Source organism: Chiloscyllium plagiosum, chromosome 34, assembly GCF_004010195.1.
Source record: "Chiloscyllium plagiosum isolate BGI_BamShark_2017 chromosome 34, ASM401019v2, whole genome shotgun sequence".
Lineage (NCBI taxonomy): Eukaryota > Metazoa > Chordata > Chondrichthyes > Orectolobiformes > Hemiscylliidae > Chiloscyllium > Chiloscyllium plagiosum.
In genome coordinates this window covers 42,419,820-42,444,816 of record NC_057743.1, presented here as the reverse complement: position 1 = coordinate 42,444,816, position 24,997 = coordinate 42,419,820, and the positions used below count along the sequence as shown (strand labels likewise).

Below are 24,997 nucleotides of genomic sequence, written 5' to 3'. Positions count from 1 at the left end.
CCTGTGGTGCTAGAAAACAGATGCTTTTTAGCAAGTTCATTTAAAAATAAATCAGTGGCAGATTTCACAATTTCCTGCTGTTCACATTCAACAATGAATCCCACTTCTCAACTAATGTGGCCCAGAAAATTACACAACCCAGGAAATAGTCCATTTGAGCTAATGCCAGAAATCACTATGGCTACAAGCTTCCCCAGTTGTAATGCAAATTTAGTTTATTTTAAGCTGATCAGTTATTACTAAGTTCAGGAAAGTAGGATACAACAGCACAAAAAAGGTCATCTTTGCAAAACTGAAATTTGGGAGAAATGCACTCTTTGCAAAATGTTGACTTGATGCAGGAAGTTATGATCAGACCAATTGAGGTCAAGGTGCAGAAGGTGCCCAATTCAACTTTGAGAATAACAAATGAGCTGATATTTTAACGAATATGCTCATAGTTACCACGGGAATTTAGTCTCACAAATGAGTTGGACTGCATCTATGTATGAGAGAGCAAATCAGGGTAAGAGAGAGAGAGAGAAAAGCACTGATATCAGCAGCCAAATTAGGTCTCAAGATCTCAAGGTAGATTGTAAGTGAAGTGTCTTGTTTAGTGAATATTGCCATTAGTAAAGACCAGTCAATGCACAGCCAGTTTGAGGAAGTGCCTGAGTTCGACAATTGAGGATAATCCTGGTTTGACCCTCTGTGTTGGTTAACAAGAGTTTAACATTCAGGGCATCTGCACTACATTTGATCCAATGTTAATGTTTCAACAGACAGATGGTCAGTGCTGAGGGAGTGCCGCACTGTCAGAGGGTCAGTGCTGAGGGAGCACTGCACTGTCAGAGGGTCAGTGCTGAGGGAGTGCCACGTTGTTGGAGGGTCAATACTGAAGGAACACAGCACTGTCGGAGGGTCAGTGCTGAGGGAGTGCTGCACTGTTTGAGATGTCATCTTATATATGAAATGTAAAGATCTATCAGCCACAAAGCCCTTCCAAAATTTAACCTTCTGACTTAGAAAGAGTGTAAAGCTCCTGAAAAGAGCGCTTTGGTTGTGAATTATAAAAAATGATGCCTCTATAATTTTGGGCTATTGACTTACTGCTATCATTACAGGGTAAAGGTAAACCTCAGGGATGATCAAATCATCTCACAAATTGATCAAATTTAAACTGATTAGTAAACTTTTCATCAGTCTCTTGTATTATACAGAAACAAATAATGTGTATGAGCATAATATTTCAACATTTTGTCTAAGCTGTTTTCCAATTTAATCTTTCATGTAACAGAATATCACTATTAATTCCCCTTTCACAGAGAATGACCTTTACAGCACCTTTGGCTATTTTTAACCTATTTTCTTTAATATTCTCTCTCCTTTCCTGAGGGCAGTGAGTTATACTGAGATACAGCTCTCTGAAGTGCAGTGAATCTCTGTCACCTCGGTCACAAAGAGCAAAGAAAATTACAGCACAGGAACAGGCCCTTCGGCCCTCCAAGCCTGCACTACCCAGATTCTCTTCCTAAACCTGTCACCTATTTTCTAAAGATCTGTATCCCTCTGCTCCCTGCCCATCTGTCGAGATACATCTTAAATGACGCTACTGTGCCTGCCTCCACTGGCAACGCATTACAGGCACCCACCACCTTCTGCGTAAAGAACTTTCAATGTTTATTTCCCTGAAACTTGTCCCCTCTCACCTTGAACTTACGACCCCTAGTAATTGAGTCCCCACTCTGGGGGAAAAAGCTTCTTGCTATCCACCTTGTCTATAACTCTCATGATTTTGGAGGCCTCAATCAGGTCCCCCCCCCCAACCTTCATCTTTCTAATGTAAATAATCCTAATCTATTCAACCTCTCTTCATAACTAGTGCCCTCCACCTCAGGCAACATCCTGATGAGCCTCCTTTGCACCCTCTCCAAAGCATCCACATCCTTTTGGTAATGTGGTGACCAGAACTGGATGCAGTATTCCAAATATGGCCGAGGCAATGTCTTATTCAACTGTACATGACCTGCCACCTCTTGTACTCAATACCCCGTCCGATGAAGGAAAGCATGCCGTATGCCTTCTTGACCACTCTACTGACCTGTATTGCCACCTTCAGGGAACAATGGACCTGAACACCCAGATCTCTCTGTACATCAATTCTCCCCATGGCTTTTCCATTTACTGTATAGTTCACTCTAGATTGGATCTTCCAAAATGCATCAGCTCGCATTTGCCCAAATTGAACTCCACCTGCCATATCTCTGCCCAACTCTCCAATCTATCCATATTCTGCTGCATTCTCTGACAGTCCCTTCACTATCTGCTACTCCACCAATCTCAGTGTCATCTGCAAACTTGCTACTCAGACCACCTATGTCTTCCTACAGATCATTTATGTATATCACAAACAACAATGGTCCCAGCACGGATCACTGTGGAATGCCACTGGTCACAGTTCCCCATTTGGAGAAATCCCCTTCCACAATTACTCTCTGTCTCCCATTGCCCAGCCAATTCTTTATCCACTTAGCTAGTATACCCTGGACCCCATGCGACTTCACTTTCTCCATCAGCCTCCATCAACCTTATCAAATGCCTTACTGGAGTCCATGTATATGACATCTACAGCCCTTCCCTCATCAATAAACTTTGTCACTTCTTCAAAGAATTCTATTAAGTTGCCAAGACATAACCTTCCCTTCATAAAACCATGTTCCCTATCACTGATAAGCCTATTTTCTTCCAAATGAGAATAGATACTATCTCAAAAATTGCTAATGGATCTTATTCCTTGGTATCTTCTCCAGCAGCTTCCCTGCCACTGATGTCAGGCTCACACATCTATAATTGCCTGGATTATCCCTGCTACCCTTTTTAAACAAGGGGACAACATTAGCAATGCTCCAGTCCTCCAGGATCTCACCCATGTTTAAGGATGCAGCAAAGATATCTATTAAGGCCCCAGTTATTTCTTCTCTTGCTTCCCTCAGTAACCTGGGATAGATTCCATCTGGGCCTGGGGACTTGTCCACCTTAATGCCTTTTAGAATACCGGACACTTCCTCCCTCTTTATGCCAAACATCTCTCCCTAACCTCAACATTGGCCATGTCCCTCTCCTCTGTGAATACCGATGCAAAGTATTTGTTCAGAATCTCACACATAACTTCCTTCCTTTGTCCTTGAGTCGGCCAACCTTTTCTCTAGTTACCCTTCTGCACCTTACATATGAATAAAAGGTTTTGAGATTTTCATTAACCCAGTTTGCTAAAGGTATCTCATGATCCCTTTTATCCCTCTTAATTCCTTGTTTCAGATTGGTCCTCCATTCCCAATATTCTTCCAAAGCTTCATCTGTCTTCAGTTGCCTAGACCTTATGTACTCTTACTTTCTCCTCTTAGCTATTCTCACAACTTCACCTGTCATCCATGGTTCCCTAATCTTGCCATTTCTATCCATCATTTTCACAGGAGCATGTCTCTCCTGCACTCTCATCAATCTTCTCTTTAAAAGCCTCTCACACATCAAATGTGGATTTACCTTCAAACAGCTGTATCCAATCTACGTTCCCCAGCTCCTGCCGAATATTGGTATAGTTGGCCTTCCCTCAATTTCGCACTCTTCCTTTAGAACCACTCTTGTCTATGTCCATGAGTATTCTAATACCTTTGAAATTGTATTCACTATTTCCAAAGTAATCCCCTACTGAAACTTCAACCACCTGGCCGGACTCATTCCCCAACACCAGATCCAGTATGGCCCCTTCCCGAGTTGGACAATTTACATGCTGCTCCAGAAAACCCTCCTGGATGCTCCTTACAAATTCTGCTCCTTCTATATCTCGAACACTAAGTGAATCCCAGTCAATGTTGGGAAAATTAAAATCCCCCATCACCTGTTACCCCTACATCTTTCCATAATCTGTTCATATATTTGTGCCTGTATCTCACACTCGCTGTTGGGAAGCCCATAGTAAGCCCCAACATTGTCATTGCACCCTTCCTATTTCTGAGCTGTGATCATATTGCCTCAACCAAGTCTCAGTAATAGCAATAACATCATACTCCCAGGTACTAATCCAAGCCCTAAGTTAATCTGCCTTACCTACTACACTTCTCGCATTAAAACAAATGCACCTCAAACCACCAGTCCCTCTGCATTCATCCTCCACTTCCTACCTACTCTTCTCCTTACTCATGCTGACTTCATTATCTAGTTCCTTACAGGCTTTAGTTACTATATCCTTACTGTCCACTAACTTCCTCATTTGATTCACATCCCCCTGCCACATTAGTTTAAACCCTCCCCAACAGCATTAACAAAAGCACCCTTAGGACATTGGTTCCGGTCTGGCCCAGGTGTAGATCATCCAATTTGTAACAGTCCCACCTCCCCCAGAACTGGTCCCAATTTCCCAAAGATCTGAACCCCTTCCTCCTGCATCATCTCTCAAGCCACGCATTCATCCTGCATATTCTTTCATTTCTACTGTGACTAGCACATGGCACTAGTAGCAATCCTGAGATTACTACCTTTGAGACCTTATTTTTTAACTTGGCTCCTAACTCCCTAAATTCTGCTTGTAGCGCATCATCCCATTTTTTACCTATATCATTGGTGCCTATATGCACCACGACAACTGGCTGTTGACATTCTTATGCCTGAGACTGGGCAGTGAGTGTCAGTGAGATAGTGTACTCACAAAGGGCTCACCAGACAGCAACCAACAGGAAAAGCCGTGGCTGACTGTCGACCCCTCCCTAGCTCAGGGCTATTGGAGACAAATGTAGCTCATTGATATTTTTGTCGCTTTATTGTCTAGTGATTGTTGGTAACCGCAGCTGCCAATGGCCAGGGAAGATTCATGTTCACAGCAATTTGCCGGCTGATCTAAAATATGCAGTCAGGTCAGAATTATGACAAGTGGCTGGCAATGGCCTAGATTCTGTAACCAGGCAGTTAAAGTAACTTTGTCAAAAGACAACTCATTTGACTAATCCTCTCCTGCTCTTGCATAGTTGCATAACTTGCTGAGAAACCAGTCTTATTTTGTGTGTTCATCAACGTTTCTCTCTTTCCAAAACTTGACCCTTTTTTTTTTCAAAAAGTAATCAACCTGTATTCTTCTGGGGTGCTGTGGTTAATGACAATCAAATATGATTAATGAAAGAGGTCAAGATAATGATACACTGTGATGACATTTTATTCAGCCTTGTCAGTGAAATAATTAAATTTTGTACTAAAATATATCTTAGTTTCTGGGTTAGAAATGTAGAAACTGATGTATTGCTATATTTGAACCGATAAACATTGGCCATGTTGTCAGACTTCCAGTCAAATCTCCACTGAGTTTGAAATTCCTTCATGCATTTTTAATTCTTCAGGTTTTTGCTGTGTGTTATGGTTGAAATTGTCTTGTAAATCAAAATCTCAAGCAACAATAATTTGTTACAGTAAAAATTATGCATTTGTCACTGTTTTGCAGCTTTATTACAGATGCAATCTGCTCTGTGGCTTATTTTTCCAGAAATAATAAAATGGAGTTGGATTTCTCCCTTAACACTTGGTGATAAAAGACGTAACTCTAGAATTAGTTCAGAAAATTCTATATGTACGAAGAACCAATTGTACTCTTTTTGCCCTCAGGCATGCTCATGAGAATATCTACAATAGGATTACTTTGGTAATGCTTCAGTGTAATATTACAGGCATATATAATGAAAAGAATTATGGAACTTGTCAGTTTTAGTTTAAACTAACAAATAAAGCAGATCAAAGGGTGAAGATTGTGGGGTTATATGTTATTCATCCTTTCCTGAAGGTATGTATAGCTCATAACAAACATAAAAGTCATCGAATGTTTTTTAAAATCTAAAATTTGTTGGCATAAAGGTTAATTTAATATAATTTAATAATACACTAATATGTCTGCTCACAGAAAAGAAATTTAATGTAAGCCAAATCTGATTTGTTATTCATTTCCAATTTGTTTTCTCAGGAATGGTGGGATCTTATTGGGTACTTAATATTCAGAAATTAAATGACTCTTATGTTTCTTGTTGGATAGAAAGTGAAGATTTTAAAATTGTTTGGGGATGTAGAGGGATTTTATTTTTATTTAATGTTTCATGAATCCATTGTTATTTAATGTACCATTTTTTTCTCTCCCCTCCCCTCAGGAAGGTGGTACTGTTTCGCTGCTGGACAGGTTTGTGGGCACTCTGTAACCTTCTGAACTTTTTCCAAGGTACAGCTGTCCACATGTCTCTCAGTGAGTTAGGCAAATTATTCCATCATGTGGGGAAGATACCTACATTCCCAGTAAAAACTACTGTGTAGAGAACAGCCAACTGGAAAACTTCTATTCTCTTTCCCCCATCTTATTCCAATTAAAATAATTCTGCTGCCTCACCAACCTTACCTTAAACAACAACTGATTGGTCTGTATGACTCAACTCACCTCAGGGGAAACTCAGTTAGCTATTGGTGAATCTAGTTGAGTTTTAGCTAATAAGCTAAACGTGTGAGCAACTAAATGTTTCTGTTTTGTGTGTGTCACAGATATTACAGAATGGCAACCCTTCTATATCTGAAGCTGTTGGTGTTATTGAGCATTGCACAAGGTAAGGTGAGAGTCAGCTCATGAAAGTTATGATATGAATAACACTTTGGACTTAGTAAAAACTATAGAGTAAAACTCATAATGGGTTTCATAAAAATTGAATGGTTTTGCCTTTTGCAACTGAATTCATTGAAATTGTATTTTACTTCAATGATTGTTTCCCCATTTGATCTTTGAAATGAAAATTTTATTTTATATACAATAATATTTCAGGGATTAGAATTTTAGAGGCAGACAGATCTAGTAAATTCTGTGAAGAATTCTTTAAGCTCAGAATGTAAATTTGGGAAGGTGACCTTGATGCAGCAGTTCCAAAAATGCATGTGTTTGCAGGAGAGTGCCTGGAAGAACCTCTGACATATTAAAGGATAAAATGCTTATAATGTTGGAGTAATGACAAGATGGGTAAACCCATTAAGGCAATTAGTTTGGCTTGAAATTCTAAACAGAAGATTCAAAGTATTAGCTCAGAAGAATCAGGAGTTGAGTTCAGAAGCAAGTTTTAGTTTTCAGGAGCAGCAAGATTTTCAGTCAGGACACGTCACTTCAGAAGTGTTTCTGGTTTGATGAGCTTCAAGCGACAGAGTTTTGATAGAAATTGTCAAGTTGCTAGGACTGAGAAAGTTAAGGCCATCAGGATTGTGACAGTTTCATGCCAATGGATTCGGAAAGGAATCATAAAATCAAAGTTTCAACAGCCAAGCGAAAGAGACTGGAAAACCTAAGTTAAATAAAGATGTAAAAGCTGAGCTAGAAGTAATATTTCTCTGGGATTGAGTCTCTGCAATAGATGTTGGGGAAATAGGTTGAAATTTTCTATTGATGTTTGTGTTAAGATCTTTCTAGCTGCAGAAGTCACTGTCATGCATGGACTGTGGAGGTCCATGAATGGAAAAAAGAATTTGAGGGACTATTGCTAACCACGAAAGTAACCAAATGCAATAATTACAGTCACAGAGTCGAGAGTCAGTACAAATATAATCTATCAAGCCAGATTTCATTCCTCTTTGTGATTTGTCCAGTATTTGTTGGGACCAGAAAAAACCTTCCTTTTAAAGGTGCTGGTGCCTATCAGAACATGTATCTGAGAGCAACATGCCAGATTCCCCTCCTCCCCAACTGCCCATTCTTCATCTACTTACAACTCAGTAATAAAGTTGTGCAAGGTAAAAACAATGACTGCAGATGCTGGAAACCAGATTCTGGATCAATGGTGCTGGAAGAGCACAGCAATTCAGGCAGCATCGAGGAGCTTCAGCAAAATCGACATTTCGGGCAAAAGCCCTTCATCAGGAATAAAGCAAATTGACTGAGGTTGGTGGGTTGCATTGTTTCCATTCCAGTTCACTCCCACACTGATCATGGCATCTTTATGTTTGTTACGTTGGTGAAATCATCAATGATATAGGACTCAGACAGTGTCAGCATCAGTGAACATTCTTTTAAAAAGTCACTTCTTTGTGAAAAACAAACTTCCTCAAATAAAGGTGCAAAAATGATTCACAAATAGTTTTGGATAAGGCAAGTGCATGTAGCCACTCCCTAAAAAATTAACATACTCGCAGGTGTATAAGTGTGAGGAGAATTTTTTTTAAAATGAGAAATCTGCAAAGTTCTAATTTAAAATTGTGTGGCTAAATAATATTTAAACTGGTGAAAAAAAGAGATGTCATGGGATTGTCCAAAATTTTGTTTTGATTCCAAAGTTATTCTGTGCACACACTGGCTGCTGGCACAGGGATGTATCTGGCTGAATTCCCTTTGCTATAGATGGTGGAGTAGATTCCAAGGAATCCTTTCCAGGAATCCTCCATGACTGGCTAAAATGACTCACTGCTGGTTTTGCACAAGGAGTTACAAAGAAAGAAAGTGGGTCTTGCTCTCAGGCAGGTCTCAAATATTCCCAAAAAAACTGCAATTGGCTTATTCCTCCCATAATTGGGCCATGTGTCTGTCTCTGAGAGTTCTCCAGATTGTATGACTCCATCCGAGCTCCCTGTTCCTTACAGATGCAACAATGTTGAGGGTATAAGGGGAGAGTTGGCTGTGCTGGATTGGAGATATATTGAAATATTTGATGATAGTCAGGCAATAATTAGCATTTTAAGAACAACAACAAGATCCACAACAAATGTACATTCCTCTAAAGCCCAGACAGACAAAGGGAAAGATGAATTAACTGCTGTTCAGAAAAAAGTTGAAGATTGTATTAGATCAAAGGAATTATCTTCTAAGGATACCAGAAATAGGAGGATTTGGAGCAAATTAGAACCCAGCAAAAGCTGACCATAAAACTTATGAAGAAAGAGAAATGAGAATATTATTTCAAAGGGAAAAGATTAGCAAGAACAATGTGTATCCATTACATATCGGAGCAGGAGAGCTCAGACTGGAGAAGCTCATAGAAGAAGGTACAGAAAAGCTCCTAGAAAAACTAAAGAGGAGAGATGAGGAAACTGATGAAGTCAACATTGATGCTGTGCGTTTGGAGGATCCCAAAGTGGAAGATGAGGTGTTCTTCCTCCAGGCATTGGATGGTTAGGATTTGGCAGTGGAGGAGGCCCAAGACTTGCATGTCCTTAACAGAGTAGGAGGGGGAGTTGAAATGGTCAACCACAGGGCGGTGGGGTTGATTGGTGCGTGTGTCCCTGAACCGCTCCGTCAGTTGCCATCCTGTCTCCCCAATGTAGAGCCGACTACATTGAGAGCAACGAAAATAATAGATGAGGTGTTTGGATGTGCAGGAAAATCTCTGCTGGAGGGGGAAGGATCCTATGGGGCCTTGGATGGGAGGTGATGGTGGGAAATGTGGATGCAGGTTTTACACCTCTTGTGGTGACAGGGGAAGGTATCAGGGTTGGAGAGTGGGTTGGTGAGGGAATCACAAAGGGAATGGTCTCTGCAGAATGTAGATGGGGTGAGGTGGGAAATATAACTCTGGTGGTGAGGTCTGACTGTAGGTGGCAGAAATGGCAGAGGATCATGTATTGTATCCAGAGGTTGGTGGGATGGAACATGAGCACCAGGAGGTTCAATTCTTGCTGCGGTTGGAGGAGTGGGGTTTAAGGGCGGAGTTGCGGGACGTAGCGGAGATGCACTGGAGGGCATCATCGACCACGTGCGAAGGGACCTAGTGGTCCCTGAGAAAGGAGGCCATCTGGCATATTCTGGAGTGGAATTGCTCCTCCTGGGAGCAGATGCAGCACAGTTGGAGGAATTGGGTGTAAAGGATAGCGTTTTTACTGGAGGGGGATAGGAGAAGGTGGAGTCCAGGTAGCTGTGAGAGTCGGTGGGTTTGAAATAGACGTCTGCGTTGAGTCAGTTGCCAGAGGGAATCCTGAGGGACAGGATGTACATGTAATTGGAAAGACAAGGACTGATTAAGGATAGTCAGCATGGCTTTGTGCGTGGGAAATCACGTCTCACAAACTTGATTGAGTTTTTTGAAGAAGTAACAAAGAAGATTGATGAGGGCAGAGCAGTAGATGTGATCTATAGGGACTTCAGTAAGGCATTCGACAAGGTTCCCCATGGGAGACTGATTAGCAAGGTTAGATCTCATGGAATACAGGGAGAACTAGCCATTTGGATACAAAACTGGCTCAAAGATAGAAGACAGAGGGTGGTGGTGGAGGATTGTTTTTCAGACTGGAGGCCTGTGACCAGTGGAGTGCCACAAGGATTGGTGCTGGGTCCTCTACTTTTTGTCATTTACATAAATGATTTGGATATGAGCATAAGAGGTACAGTTAGTAAGTTTGCAGATGACACCAAAATTGGAGGTAGGAGAAAGTGAGGACTGCAAATGCTGGAGACCAGAGTTGAAAAGTGTGGTGCTGGAAAAATACAGCAGACCAGGCAGCATCTGAGGAGCAGGAGAGTTGATGTTTTGGGCATAAGCCCTTCTTCAGGAATCTTCAGGATTCCTGAAGAAGGACTTATGCCCGAAACGTCGATTCTCCTGCTCCTCGGATGCTGCCTGGCTTGCTGTGTTTTTCCAGCACCACACCCCAAAATTGGAGGTGTAGTGGACAGCGAAGAGGGTTACCTCAGAATACAACAGGATCTTGACCAGATGGGCCATTGAGCAGAGAAGTGGCAGATGGAGTTTAATTCAGACAAATGCGAGATGTTGCATTTTGGGAAAGCAAATCTTAGCAGGACCTGCACACTTAATGGTAAGTTCCTCGGGAGTGTTGCTGAACTAAGAGACCTTGGAGTGCAGGTTCGTAGCTCCTTGAAAGTGGAGTTGCAGGATAGTGAAGAAGGTGTTTGGAATGCTTTTTTTTATTGGTCAGAGTATTGAGTAGAGGAGTTGGGAGGTCATGTTGCGGCTGTACAGGACATTGGTTAGGCCACTGTTGGAATATTTCATGCAATTCTGGTCTCCTTCCTATCGGAAAGATGTTGTGAAACTTGAAACGATTCAGAAAAGATTTACAAGGATGTTGCCAGGGTTGGAAGATTTGAGCTATAGGGAGAGGCTGAATAGGCTGGGGCTGTTTTCCCTGGAGCATCAGAGGCTGAGGGGTGACCTTATAGAGATTTACAAAATTATGAGGAGCATGGATAGGGTAAGTAGGCAAAGTCTTTTCCCTGGGGTTGAAGAGTCCAGAACAAGAGGGCATAGGTTTAGGGTGAGAGGGGAAAGATATAAAAGAGACCTAAGGGGCAATTTGTTCACACAGAGGGTGGTACGTGTATGGAATGAGCTGCCAGAGGAAGTGGTGCAGGCTGGTACAATTGCAACATTTAAGAGACATTTGGATGGGTATATGAATAGGAAGGGTTTGGAGGGATATGGGCCGAGTGCTAGCAGGTGGGACTAGATTGGGTTGGGATATCTGGTCGGCATGGATGGGTGGGACCGAAGGGTCTGTTTCCATGCTGTACATCTCTATGACTCTATAACTGGAGGTGGAAAGGTCCAGGAAGGAGAGGGTGATGTCTGAGATGGGTTCAGGTGAACTTGAGGTCAGGGTGGAAAGTGCTAGCGAAGTTGAGGAACTGTTCAACCTCCTCGTGGGAGCACGAGGTCGAGCCAAGACAGTCATTGATGTAGCGGAGGAAAAGGTAGGGAATGGTGCCAGCATAAGTGCGGAAGATGGACTGTTCCATGTACCTGACAAAGAGGCAGGGATAGCTGGGACCCATATGGGTGCCCATGGCTACCCCTTTGGTCTGAAGGAAGTGGAAGGATTGGAAGGATTTATCAGGCTAGTGTAATTCAGTTTCTGGTTAATGATAACCTCTAGGATGTTGATGGAGGAGAGGAGGTGCGAATTCACTTATAGTGATGACATTGAATGCTATGATGGTTAGAAAATGTAACAAAATTAAAGTGAGTGCTGGCCCTGTGAGTGTGAAGTAACAGGTGGAAGATGGTGGCATTTACCCTTAAAGGGAGTAGATTATCGACCATCTTGCTGCAGTAATGATCTGCCTGGCTCTATTGGTTTGGTCACCTTTGGCAATCACCAGGAAATGGACTGTCTTCCTCTCCATCGTCTTGTCCACCAGCATCTCCAATCTCAATTCTGGAAGTGCAGAACCAACTCATCTTTTCTCTGAGACATGTTTATGATTGAGGACCACAGTGTGAGGGTCACTCCTGTTTCCAGCATCTCCAACTCTTTCATCACAAGATTCAATAAGAAACACATTCAATGTCTTGCTCACAAAATTAATGAGGAGAACAGCAGAAGATAGTGTGAGGAAATTCATCCAGGCCATGGGAGACCACCAGACTCTTACTGCAAAAGCGGAAATTCTTCCCCTGAGAGTTGGAAAGGGAAGTGGACTCTCTTTCAGAGAGTCAGTACAAACATAATGGCTGTAAACGTCTATATTCCATCACTTGCTGCTGCTGTAGATTACAATGGAGCTTCCACTGGTTGGATATCCAGATTTTCCAGATGTGCTGAGGGTTACACAAATTAGGCTGTTGAAGACAGCCAGTTTCCTGGGAGTTGATTTGTATTGTGATGCTGAAAAGAACATTATTAGAATAATGAAGCTTCTTAACCATCAACAGGAGCCTCATGACCACAACACTTATCTTCTACAACTCTTTCCACACACAACTTCATAAAGTTTCAAGTGTCACATTAAATTTCTCAAAACACTGTGTAGAAACTGAGGCAGTATTTTATATTGACCACAAAAAAATTCATGGACAGAAAATGGAGATGTGAGAGTCAACACTTGCCGTCACTTTGTATCCGTTAAAAGTCACATTTTTAATTACAACAGGCAGGAAAGGCACTTCTGCTATTTTTTGGTGATTTGTTTAAATTTTTTTATCATCTTTGTTGAGACCTATTCTGTGTTGTTTAAATTTGAATGCAGTTTCACTGATCAGAATAAGATGAAAAATTGTCAATCTTCACTAATGACCTTTTCTTAAATGGTGAACATACTGATGGGGCTTCCTTTTTTATATATCCAAAAGTGCTCTTGCACACAACTGATTTTGTTTTATTCTTCCATCACCTGTAGTATTTTAGAAGAAAATAGAAGAATCATAAAATCCCTTCAGTATGGAAGCAGGCTATTCAGCCCATTGAGTGCTCCAAACAGCATTCCAACCAGACTTACCTCTTTACCCTATCCCTGTAACCCTGCATTTCCCATAGCTAACCCAGCTACCCTGCACATCCCTGGACACTATGGGTAATTTAGCATGGCCAACCTGCACACCTTTGGACTGTGGGAGGAAACTGGAGCACCCGGAGGAAACCCACACAGACACGAGGAGAATGGGCAAACTCCGCACAGATAGTCACCCAAGAGTGGAATTAAACCCACGTCCCTGGTGCTGTGAGGCAGCAGGTGCTAACCATTGAAGGAGACATAGGGAGATGAGAGGGGGATAAATCATAATGGAGTTGGAGGGAACGGCCTTCCAATTTTATTTCTTTTATTAACATATTTTTTTCCTAATCAACCTGTTCAGAGATGTTATTACACAGCTTCGGAGCAGGTGGGACTTGCACTTTGGTCTCTCAGTCCAGGCGAAGGGATATATCATACCACCCCAAATGGGTTAGTTTTCAGATTTCGATCACAAACGTATTATGTGAATTGCACCCTTCATCAGTCATTCATTAATGTTACAATTCAGCAAATGTTAATAAAACTGACAGAAAAGTTGTCAGCAGAATGGGTGTAGCAACAAAAGTAATTTAACTAGCCAATTAAATCCCCCACAAAAAACTCAAACCCATAATATTTTAGTCTTTTAATTGACAGTAAATAACAGAATGGAGGCTCAGGATCTAAACCGCAGCTGAGTGGAAATGAGGAAATTAACCTAATTATCTAACCAGCAATTAAATTTTGCTTTCACTCCAATTTGTTTCAGTTTTTCTATCAATTTTCAAAACAGTATTGAGTCAGTCATCCTCACTGGATGTTCAAGTCAGGTGACACAGTCCAAACTGACTCTGAGGACTGGGCCATAGTGCAGCCTTGCCCTGTCTCCCAGTGTACCTCATATCCCCTCCTCACTGCTCAGTGACCACTCCCCTTGTTCTGTGCCCTTTCTCTATTTCTCCAGTGTTCTTCCTGTTAATATTCTCCGTTGTCACTGACTGTCCACCAGTCATCCTGTGGAATCCAGAGTTGTTTATTTCCTCTATCTGCACATTCCCTCTGCCCTCTCTCTATCTACTTTGACAGAAATCACACAAAACCAGGTTAAAGTGCTACCGGTTTATTTGAAACTGCAAGGTTTCAGAGCCCCCGCTCCTTCATCAGGCAGCCAGTGAGAGAGAATACACTGGACACAGAATTTATAAGTAAAAGATCAAAGGGTCTTGATCTTTGTGAATGTATTGAACAAACTTAGATGGTTATTAAGTCTTTAATCAGTTAGAATGGAGGTACAAGTTTTGATCGATTAATCTGTAAATCCCAGAAATTCTTTCAATTCACTGCCCCAAGGTAACTTCAGATTTTATCAGAATAAAGTAGTGCCAGAAGACTGGAGGATAGCAAATGTGGTTCCCTTGTTCAAGAAGGGGAGTAGGGATAACCCTAGTAACTATAGGCCGGTGAGTCTCACTTCTGTTGTGGGCAAAGTCTTAGAGAGAATTGTAAGGGATAGGATTTATGAACAGCTGGATAGGAATAATGTGATCAAGGATAGTCAGCACGGTTTTGTTAAGGGCAGGTCGTGCCTCACAAACCTTATTGAATTCTTTGAAAAGGTGACAAAGGAGGTTGATGAGGGGAAAGCGGTAGATGTGGTATATATGGATTTTAGTAAGGCGTTCGATAAGGTTCCCCATGGTAGGCTACTGCAGAAAATACGGAGATATGGCATTGAGGGTGAGTTGGAGGTTTGGATTAGAAATTGGCTGGATGGAAGAAGACAGAGGGTAGTAGTTGATGGCAAAGTTTCTTCATGGAGTGCCGTCACTAGCGGTGTTCCGCAAGGATCTGTTTTGGGACCATTGCTGTTTGTCATTTTTATAAATGACCTGGAAGAGGGGTTAGAAAGTTGGGTGAGCAAGTTTGCGGATGACACAAAAGTCGGAGGAGTTGTTGACAGTGAGGAAGCATGTGGCAGGTTACAGCAGGATATAGAGAAGCTGCAGAGCTGGGCAGAAAGGTGGCAGATGGAATACAATGTAGCTAAGTGCGAGGTGATTCACTTTGGGAAGAATAACAAAAAGATGGGGTACGGGGCTAATGGACGGATACTTGGTAGAGTGGATGAGCAGAGGGACCTTGGTGTCCATGTACACAGATCTCTGAAAGTTGCCACCCAAGTAAATAGTGCGGTGAGGAAGGCATATGGCGTACTGACTTTTATTGGTAGAGGAATTGAGTTCCGGAGTCCTGAGGTCATGATGCAGTTGTATAAAACTCTGGTGCGGCCGCATCTGGAATATTGTGTGCAGTTTTGGTCGCCATACTATAGGAAGGATGTGGAGGCACTGGAACGGGTGCAGAGGAGGTTTACCAGGATGTTGCCTGGTATGGAAGGAAAATCGTATGATGCCAGTAGCAGTGGTGGACTCTCCCTCATTATGGGCATTTAAGCGGGCATTGGATAGGCATATGGAGGATAGTGGGCTAGTGTAGGTTAGGTGGGCTTGGATCGGCGCAACATCGAGGGCCGAAGGGCCTGTACTGCGCTGTATTCTTCTATGTTCTATGTTCTATGTTCTAAAGGTGATACCTCAGGTTAGACAATGCCTTTTAGGTGTCAGGCCATATTTCAAACTGGATTCAGACGGGTTTTATTTCCAAAGTAGGAATTTATAAAATGCCGCATTGACTGACTGTCTACAGACTAGGCACTTTACAACCTTCTGGACTTAATAGTTCAACACATTCAGATTGTGAACTCAGTCCCATTCCTTCCCTTTGTTTTAGCTTTAGCTTGTTACATTCTCTATCACCATGTCCTCTGTCCCCTCCCCCACCCCAGTGGGACAGTCTGTTTCCAGTCTAGAAATTAGACACACCATGGCTTAGAAAGGGTGGACGCTGGGAAGATGTTTCCATTAGTCGGGGAGACCAGGATGCATGGGCACAGCCTTAGAATTAGAGGGGGTCAATTTAGAACAGAAATGAGGAGACATTTCTTCAGCCAGAGAGTGGTGGGCCTGTGGAATTCATTGCCATGGAGCACGGTGGAGGCGAGGATGTAAAATGTCTTCAAGGCAGAGAGTGATAAATTCTTGATCTCGCAAGGAATTAAGGGCTACAGGGAGTGTGCGGGTAAGTGGAATTGAAATGCCCATCAGCCATGATTAAATGGCGGAGTAGACTCGATGGGCTGAATGGCCTTACTTCCACACCTATGTCTTATGGTCTTAGGTCCAGCCATTCTCCCGTTCCAATCACTTAATCTGCACTATCAGCAGCCTTTCTCCTCCAGCACTCCACCCCCCTCCCCACCCCCCAATGATTGCATAGATGCTGCCCCCTCCACACTTCATGTTAGCTCTGAAGAATCATCTTGACTCGAAATGTTAGTGTGCTCTCTCTCCATGGATGCTGTCTGACCCGCTGTGATCTCCAGCGATTTTGTTTTCAGTTCAGGTTCCAGCATCTGTGGTAATTTACTCCTATTTCGTCTGGCAGCATCTATGGAGAGAGAAAGCGAGTTAATGTATTGCGTTTGGTATCTTTCTTGGAGTATTCTAGATTGGATTGATGATGTGACTGAACATCTTCATCCATGATCGCTGACTTCAGGAAGAAAGGAGAAGGTCATGCCCCTATCTACATCAACAGAGCTGAGGTGGAGAGGGTCGACATTGTCAATTCCTAGGAGTCACGATAACTAACAATCTGTCCTGGACCTCCCATGTAGGTGTGACAGTCAATACCTCTTCTTCCTCAGGAGGCTAAGTAAATTCAACATGTTGATAAGGACCCTTACCAACATTTATGGATGCACCATAGAAAGCATTCTAGCTGGATGCATCATGTCTTGGTACGGCACCTGCTCTGCCCAGGACCATAAGAAACTACAGAAAATTGTGAACACAGCCCAGACCATCACACAAACCAACCCTCCATCTATGGACTCCATTTACACTTCTCGTTGTCATGGAAAAGCAGCCAACATCATCAAAGACCCCACCCATCCTGGTTATAATCTCTTCCAACGCTGTGGGCGGCACGGTGGCACAGTGGTTAGCACTGCTGCCTCACAGCGCCAGAGACCCGGGTTCAATTCCCGCCTCAGGCGACTGACTGTGTGGAGTTTGCACGTTCTCCCCGTGTGTGCGTGGGTTTCCTCCGGGTGCTCTGGTTTCCTCCCACACTCCAAAGATGTGCAGGTCAGGTGAATTGGCCATGCTAAATTGTCCATAGTGTTAGGTAAGGGGTAAATGTAGGGGTATGGGTGGGTTACGCTTCGGCGGGGCGGTGTGGACTTGTTGGGCCGAAGGGCCTGTTTCCATACTGTAAGTAATCTAATCTCTTCCATTAGGCAGAAGATACAAAAGGTTAAACACACGTACCAACAGATTCAAGAACAGCTTCTTCCCTGCTGTCATCAAACTGCTGAAAGGACCTCTCAAATTTCAAATCTAATGTCAATCTTGGTTTTGTGCCCCTCCTGTGCAGTGTAACCTTGTAGGCCTCACTCTGTCTAATCACCTTATCATCTGTATGTCCTTGTTTGCTATGGTCTGCCTGTACTGCTCACAAAACAAAATGATGATAAATCAAATCAAATCAAATCAAATCTTTACTTCAAATTGTGTAACTATATCGTTCTAGTTCTTTCCAAACAATGGATTGGAGTGAGCTATTACTGATTCCAGCCATAATTTTGAGTATGATGTCTTCAAATATTCACAACACTGAGTAATCAAATTAAAAGTGACAAGTTAAAATGAAATGATCACTTTGTAATTGCTTCATTTTTCTCAGAAAATGAATTCATCAAAAGGCACTTCAAAGCAGCATCTAATTTCAGCGTTGGTCCTGAAGTCTGTCTATGGTGGCTGAGTTGGCATGGAGTATGTAAGGACAAAGGGCAGTGGGTGTGGGGACATGGGTTGACATGTGTTGGCACTAAGTTGACATAGAGCTGTAATTGACCATGGGATGAATGGAGTGATATCGAGGGATCAGCATCAGAGAGTGAGAGGTTCATAATTATTTGGAGGGGGGAAGCATTCCATCCATTCTATTAAGAGGCTGAACTGAAATATCTTCCAAATGCAGATTTATCCGGTGGGCATTTTAAAGTATTCTCTGACTTCAGTTCAGATTCCAACAGTGGTTTTTTCTGTACTATTTCAGGATTTACTTATTATTCCACATATGTTTTAGTTTGTTCAAGTAAAATATTAAGTCAAGTTTGGAATATGGGTTGAAGTAGACAAGATGAAGTTTCCAATTATTTATTTTTTGAGATACAGACTTAATGGAAAATGTTGTTTTTAAGACTATGTGGACTCTTGGCACATCCCATAACAGTGTAAACTACTAGGAGCCACAAACTGTGTTGCAACTTGAGGCCCTCGTCTTAATTAAGCCCTGAAGGCACCAGAGACCTAAATCCAGGAGTCCTGTCCCTGAACACTGACCACCATCCCCTTTTGCAGGGGAAGGGGTAGGAGAAAACAATGGGTGGTTGTAACTTTCACATCCCCAGTACATGGAGGAAACGGCATTTATTAAAGTAATGTTTATTACTGGGATGTCCCAAACCTGATCTACCAGTCCTCCTTCAGACATGGTAGGAGGAGGTCTTAAGTTACTACTTTTTTTGGAGAAATGGGATACCATTTGAACATCTAAAGAAATATTTTGCATATGATCCTTGATACCTTTGGAAGACATCAGGTCGTCTTTGGGATTGCTGAAACTAGATATGAAGGTACTTATAGAGTGCTAAACTCATTTGAGCTGTTAGAAAAATGTCAAAGGGAGCTGTGAATCTTTTGTCCTTTACATATTTTGAAATAACTGTCCTAAAATACCAGGGTTTACTGTTTCACTCTATGGGTTGTTGCATCTATTGTGACAAGATTAGTGCTGCATGAGTGATTTCACAGCCTATCATTATCACCATGAGGTGCCTGCCAACTTACAGTTTGTTGACAGTTCCAAGTGCATATAAAATCTATGAATTAGACCTTTGAATACAAATGCTTGATTTTAAAATGGAGTAAAGGAACTTAAATACGGTGACATGATTTTTTAATCAGTTAGCTTTTTTGCTGTTCAGAAAATGAATTCATCAAAAGGCACTTCAAAGCAGCATCTAATTTCAGCATTGGTCCTGAAGTCTGTCTATGGTGGCTGAGTTGGCATGGAGTATGTAAGGACAAAGGGCAGTGGGTGTGGGGACATGGGTTGACATGTGTTGGCACTAAGTTGACACAGAGCTGTAATTGACCATGGGATGAATGGAGTGATATGGAGGGGATGAATGGGCTGGATGAGATGGATGCGTTGGCAAGTGTGTAGAGATTTGGAGGTGGGAGGGATGTAGGCCAAGGACTATTCTTACTTTGCTTTGATAATGATGGAGAAATGAGACTGGCAGTTTGCCCAGTCAGCCTCTGTACCCAACAACCCCTTTGCTTGCCCCAGGGTTGGCTGGACTGACTCCCATTTTCATCATCCCTCAGAAGAAGAGTCCAGGGCATATTTTCCAGGGTGGGTTTGTGGAGCTGGGAATCACCCAACTCCCCAGCCTGGAAGCAAGAATTCAGGCCTAAAATTTTAAAAATACATTTAATTTAATTTCTCAGGTCTAGCTGAAGACAGGATCATTGGAGGATCTGAAGTTGTCCCTCACTCTATCCCGTATCAAGCTTCCTTACAGATAAGATCAGTACATTACTGCAGTGGAACTTTAATTAATCCCAGGTGGATCCTGTCAGCAGCTCATTGTGTGAAACCGTAGGTTGCTTACAAATATAAATTACAATGTCTGTTTTAAAGTAACAAGTGCATTATAAAATACTTTAAAAATTAAAAAATCATGTGGTTGTTTTTCTGTTCCAGTCCATATCTCATCACAGTTGTGTTGGGTGAACATAGCCTTTCCAGGTCAGATGGCAATGAACAATTCTACAGAGTGATCAAACTTATAATGTTTCCTTTCTACCAACCTGCAACATTCAGGCATGATATCATGCTGTTGAAAGTAAGTAGTGTGGAAGTATAACATTAAGTAGCAAGTGTTGGTGTGTTTACATGAGCAGATAAAAATGTGTTTGAAAATCAGGTGTCTCAAAACATGAGACAGTTCTGAGGGCATGTGCTCACCTGAATCAGACCGCCATTCCAATTTAAATTGCCAAGTGTGCAAGTTCTGTGACATCCCTTTGATATTCAGTTAGAATAAAATATCAGCTTCTGTTTTTTCCCCCTGACTGAGTCCCAAGGACAGATATTTAAAAATAGATTCAAGTGACCCTTGCCTGCATTGATACAGTTATAGAGTCTGCCTTTCGCCAGAGATCAAATCCTATGCCAGAAAGGAGGATATTGGTCTGTTAGCTGTGGCTGTTAGTGGCACTCAAACCTCTAAGAGAAAACACTGTAGGTTCAAGACCCACCTCAACACTGATACTCTAGCAGTGTACTAGAGGAATACTGTACTGCCTGATACTCTAGCAGAGTACTCAAGGAATACTGCACTGCCTGATGCTCTAGCAGAGTACTAAAGAAATACTGTACTACCTGATACTCTAGCAGAGTACTAAAGGAATACTGCACTGCCTGATACTCTAGCAGAGTACTCAAGGAATACTGCACTGCCTGATACCCTAGCAGAGTACTCAAGGAGTACTGCACTGCCTGATGCTCTAGCAGAGTACTAAAGGAATACTGCACTGCCTGATACTCTAGCAGAGTACTCAAGGAGTACTGCACTGCCTGATGCTCTAGCAGAGTACCAAGGAATACTGCACTGCCTGATACTCTAGCAGAGTACTAAAGGAATACTGCACTGCCTGATATTCTAGCAGAGTACTAAAGGAATACTGCACTGCCTGAACATACAAATGAGCTACAGAAGTAGGTCATTTCATGCCTCAAGCCTGCTCTGTCATTCAGTAAGAGTATGGCTGACCTTTTTGTGTTTTTAATTTCATTTTCTCCTTTACCCAAATCACCCTAAGTTCTCCAATCTACCTCCACTGTCAAAATATTCAATGACTCCACCTTGTTCTGAAACAAAGAGTTCCAAAATCACACAATCATCTGAGAGAAAACGTTTCCCCTCATTTCTGTCCTAAAAGGGTGACCCCTAATTTTAAATCAGTGACCCCCCTAGCTCTGGACTGCCGCACAAGAGGAAATGTCCTCTCCATGTAATCCTTGTTCAGAATGCTGTCTTTTGGATGAGGTGTCAAATGAAGGCCTGACCTCACTCTCAGGTGTATGCTAAAGGTCCAAATTGAAGGTTGCATGTTTCCACTTTGTTGGCTGTAAAGCACTTTCAGATTCAGACCACTTCCTGTGGCCATGCAATACAGTTGGAAGTATTTCCCTATTATACTGGCAGCAGCTCCTTAATTCCTTCCTGATTTGAGGCACAGTAATGCTTACTTTTGTTCTCAGGCCCTATCATATCTGGATCTAGAATTAGGACCATACCCACTGGAATTTCCTCAGTAGTCCAGATACAATCGGAGATCACACTGGGATTGTACGCAATAGGCAAAAGAAGTGACTCCTACTTTGGAATTCTTTTCAACTTTCTAACAGAGGCAGAACCCCAGTGACTGAGGGCTCTTCTCTGTGTTCCCAATGCCAGCCTTATTCCTGCAAGATTGTGCCTCTCACCTTTGTTGCAATTGGTTAAAGCATCCCAAAATTGGAAAGGAAAATTACAGATTCAGATGGTCATGCTGCTGAAAATGATATTTGTTCTGGACAGCAGTGTGAATGATTTGGTCATGTTATTCCACATTGCACACTAAATGAGAAGATTTCCTTTCGGATGTTATTGTTGATAAAATGACAAATGAACTGTTGTTTGTTCATAGTTACATTGCAATTACTACCAACAGCCTGTTAGGCACACACTTGTGGAGTAAATGGCCCATTTCCACGCTGCAAATGTAATTGTATGTAATTGCCAAGAATCATAATGAGGCTCCGAAAGGGTGCGATAGTGGGTAAACGTAGAGGAAAACACTTACTGAGATGTTTTTGTGTGGACTGAATGATGCGTAAAGGTTTGGATTAAAAGAAAATTGCTGATGAAGGCTGAATAAGATGTAAATGTTGCTGCCCTGATATGCTACAAAACCATTCCCAAACAGTACAAGGAAAACCTTTGTCAGAGACAGTGTGTCTTTTTTAAATTCCAAGGAATATGTTAGAAGAGCATCTACTCCTTATCCATGGAAGTGGGTCACAATAGAAGATGTATCAAAATGGGTCACCACTCTATAAATGCACACACACTATCATTACAACACAAAATGTGTTTGATATTACAGACCAATATTTGAATAAACCTGTTTAGCAAATCTATTGTGTGCACATCAAATGTAACACTTCTGTTTTATCAGTTGAATAGACCAGCAAAACGGAATGCATATATCAACCTTGTATCAATTCCATCTACTGATAAAATGGTTCGTGAAAATACCCTATGTACAGTCTCTGGCTGGGGAGTCACCACTGTTTACAGTTATAGTCTATCTGATGTACTTATGGCAGTGAAGGTTCCAATCATTCCTCGTTACAAGTGCAATCGACCTTCTTCATATGGTGGAAGAGTGCATCCCTACATGATCTGTGCAGGCTACAGGGCAGGAGGCAAGGATTCTTGTCAGGTATGGCTAGTTGTAACTCTTTATATTTATCCTCCTAAGTATTGTCGCTGTTCACAATAATATACCAACTAGAACTATTTGTGGACCAATAATTCAATTAAAGCTGGAATTGGTATCATAAACTTAATCAGCTTAATCTGGGGATTCAAGTAATGTAGGTTTTGGATGTATACAGCAAATCCCTCCTCAGAAAACAATACTGCATCTTTTTGGCCCATTATCCAAAAACTTTACGTACCTGAAGTTCTCTGGTTTCAATCATAGCCTCAAATGAACTAAGGTGTTTAGGATTTTACAATCCAGCTCAATACCCTTATACTAAGAAGGGAGATTGATCCAGGTTTTCCACAGTTAACCAAAACTAGCGCGCTGTGGACATTGACTAAGGAATCCTAAAAGGTCTTGTGGTGCAATAGCAGTGTCCCTACCTCTGGGCTAATAGGCCTAGGCTGAAGTAAAGGCTGCTCTAGGGGTGTGTTGTAGGACATCCAAAGGGGCTGTTCTGAAAAATATGTGTTAAATGAGGAATCTCTCATTTTTTGTGATATTCAGTAGAATGACAGAACATTCACTCTGTAACCTTATAAATGAAGGACTAGCCACTAGGATAATGCATCCAAGAAAATCTGTGCTCATTAAACTGCCGGATAGAAAGAAAACATTGGGAATAGGAAGAAAATAAAACTGGGAACCTTTAAATATATTAAATATAATGCTAAATAGAAAGTGAATTTTGTTTAATCCTTGCCAAAGCAGTATATACTGATATAAAATTCATAAGATATTAGCAGCCAAACATTGAGAAGATTACATATATTTATTTTGAATTTTTCCTGCAGTAACACTACTGCCTGGAAGGTTTCATTGCATTATGTCAGGTTTACATTTCATTCCAAACCTATAAGCTACAAGGGTGGCATGATGGCTCAGTGGTTAGCACAGCTGTCTCACAGCGCCAGCGACCCAGGTTTGATGCCAGCCTTGGGTGAATGTCTGTGTGGAGTTGCACATTTTCCCCATGTCTGTTGGTTGTCTCCTTTCAGGTTAAATGAATTGACCATGGGAAATTGCCCATACTGTTCAGGAATATGTAGGTTAGGTGCAGTAGTCAGGGGTAAATATAGGGGAATGGGACTGGGTGAGTTACTCTTCAGAGGGCCAGTGTGAACTTGTTGAGCTGAGGGGCCTGTTTCCACACTGTAGGGATTCCATGACAACAGCAGCTGGAAATGTATCAAACAAAAAGACAAATTGTGTGATTTTAAATTCAATTCTCTCTGAATCCCAGTGGCTTATTTATCTGCTCTAATTCTCCTTCACTTGAGGACTACATTTGCTTTGTTATGAAATACAACAGGGAAAAAGTGATATTATCAAACTAAAAATTCTTCATTGACTCTTCTCTGTTCATTTCTTTCCCAACAGGGTGACTCTGGAGGACCACTGATTTGTAATGGAGTCATTGAAGGAATTGTGTCCTGGGGAATTAGTTGTGCACATTACAAATATCCAGGTGTATATACAAGAGTAGGCAAGTACAGAAATTGGATTCAAAATAAAATAGCAAGGTTTTGAGAACTATCTGCCATTTACCGCTCCTGCTTACTTCTAAAAGTACTATAGTTGCCATCGAATTAGTCTTTTGCTTATGTTAAATCCAGAGAATACTTCAGCATTCTGTTTTTTTGGGCCAATTATCAATTATTCAACCATATTCTTCTCTAATTGAATATACAATCATTTTGATCTTCGAATTATAAACAAATATTGATTTGACTTCAAAGGAGTTAATCGTTCAGAGAAATTGTTCAGTAGGAATTTATAGAAAGTTCAATCAGTTTGTGTAGGTTCAAGTGAGAATTCCTTTGTGAAAAATTGATGACAAACCTTTTCTCATTGGGAAAGAGCTGGGCAGTCTTTATGACATAATCCAATCATTATGAACTTGCTCTTTTGCTGTTTTCTGCTTGCATTTTACACCAGCTAACTTCATTTTGTCTTTCATTGGGTTGTTTTGTTTCTCCTGCAGTTCCTCAGAATGACTCTCTGCACTGATCTCATGGGTTTAATGCTTATGCTCTCTGACCCATCCAGGCTGCATTATTCCTGATCT

At 41.7% G+C, this 24,997-nt stretch overlaps 1 protein-coding gene across 2 annotated transcripts in view; it reads left to right on the top strand.

Annotated features, from left to right (window-relative positions):
- Positions 1-24,585, top strand: part of LOC122540482 (trypsin-like) — a 79,812-nt gene extending 55,227 nt beyond the window's left edge. For both annotated transcript variants that reach the window (XM_043676355.1, XM_043676354.1), the window contains 5 exons: positions 6,544-6,605; positions 19,840-19,990; positions 20,096-20,237; positions 22,618-22,884; positions 24,310-24,585. In XM_043676355.1, coding sequence (XP_043532290.1) covers positions 6,554-6,605; positions 19,840-19,990; positions 20,096-20,237; positions 22,618-22,884; positions 24,310-24,459 — 762 coding nt within the window. In that variant the 5' untranslated portion in view covers positions 6,544-6,553 and the 3' untranslated portion in view covers positions 24,460-24,585. The remainder of the gene's footprint in view (positions 1-6,543; positions 6,606-19,839; positions 19,991-20,095; positions 20,238-22,617; positions 22,885-24,309) is intronic.
- Positions 24,586-24,997: the final 412 nt, after the last annotated feature.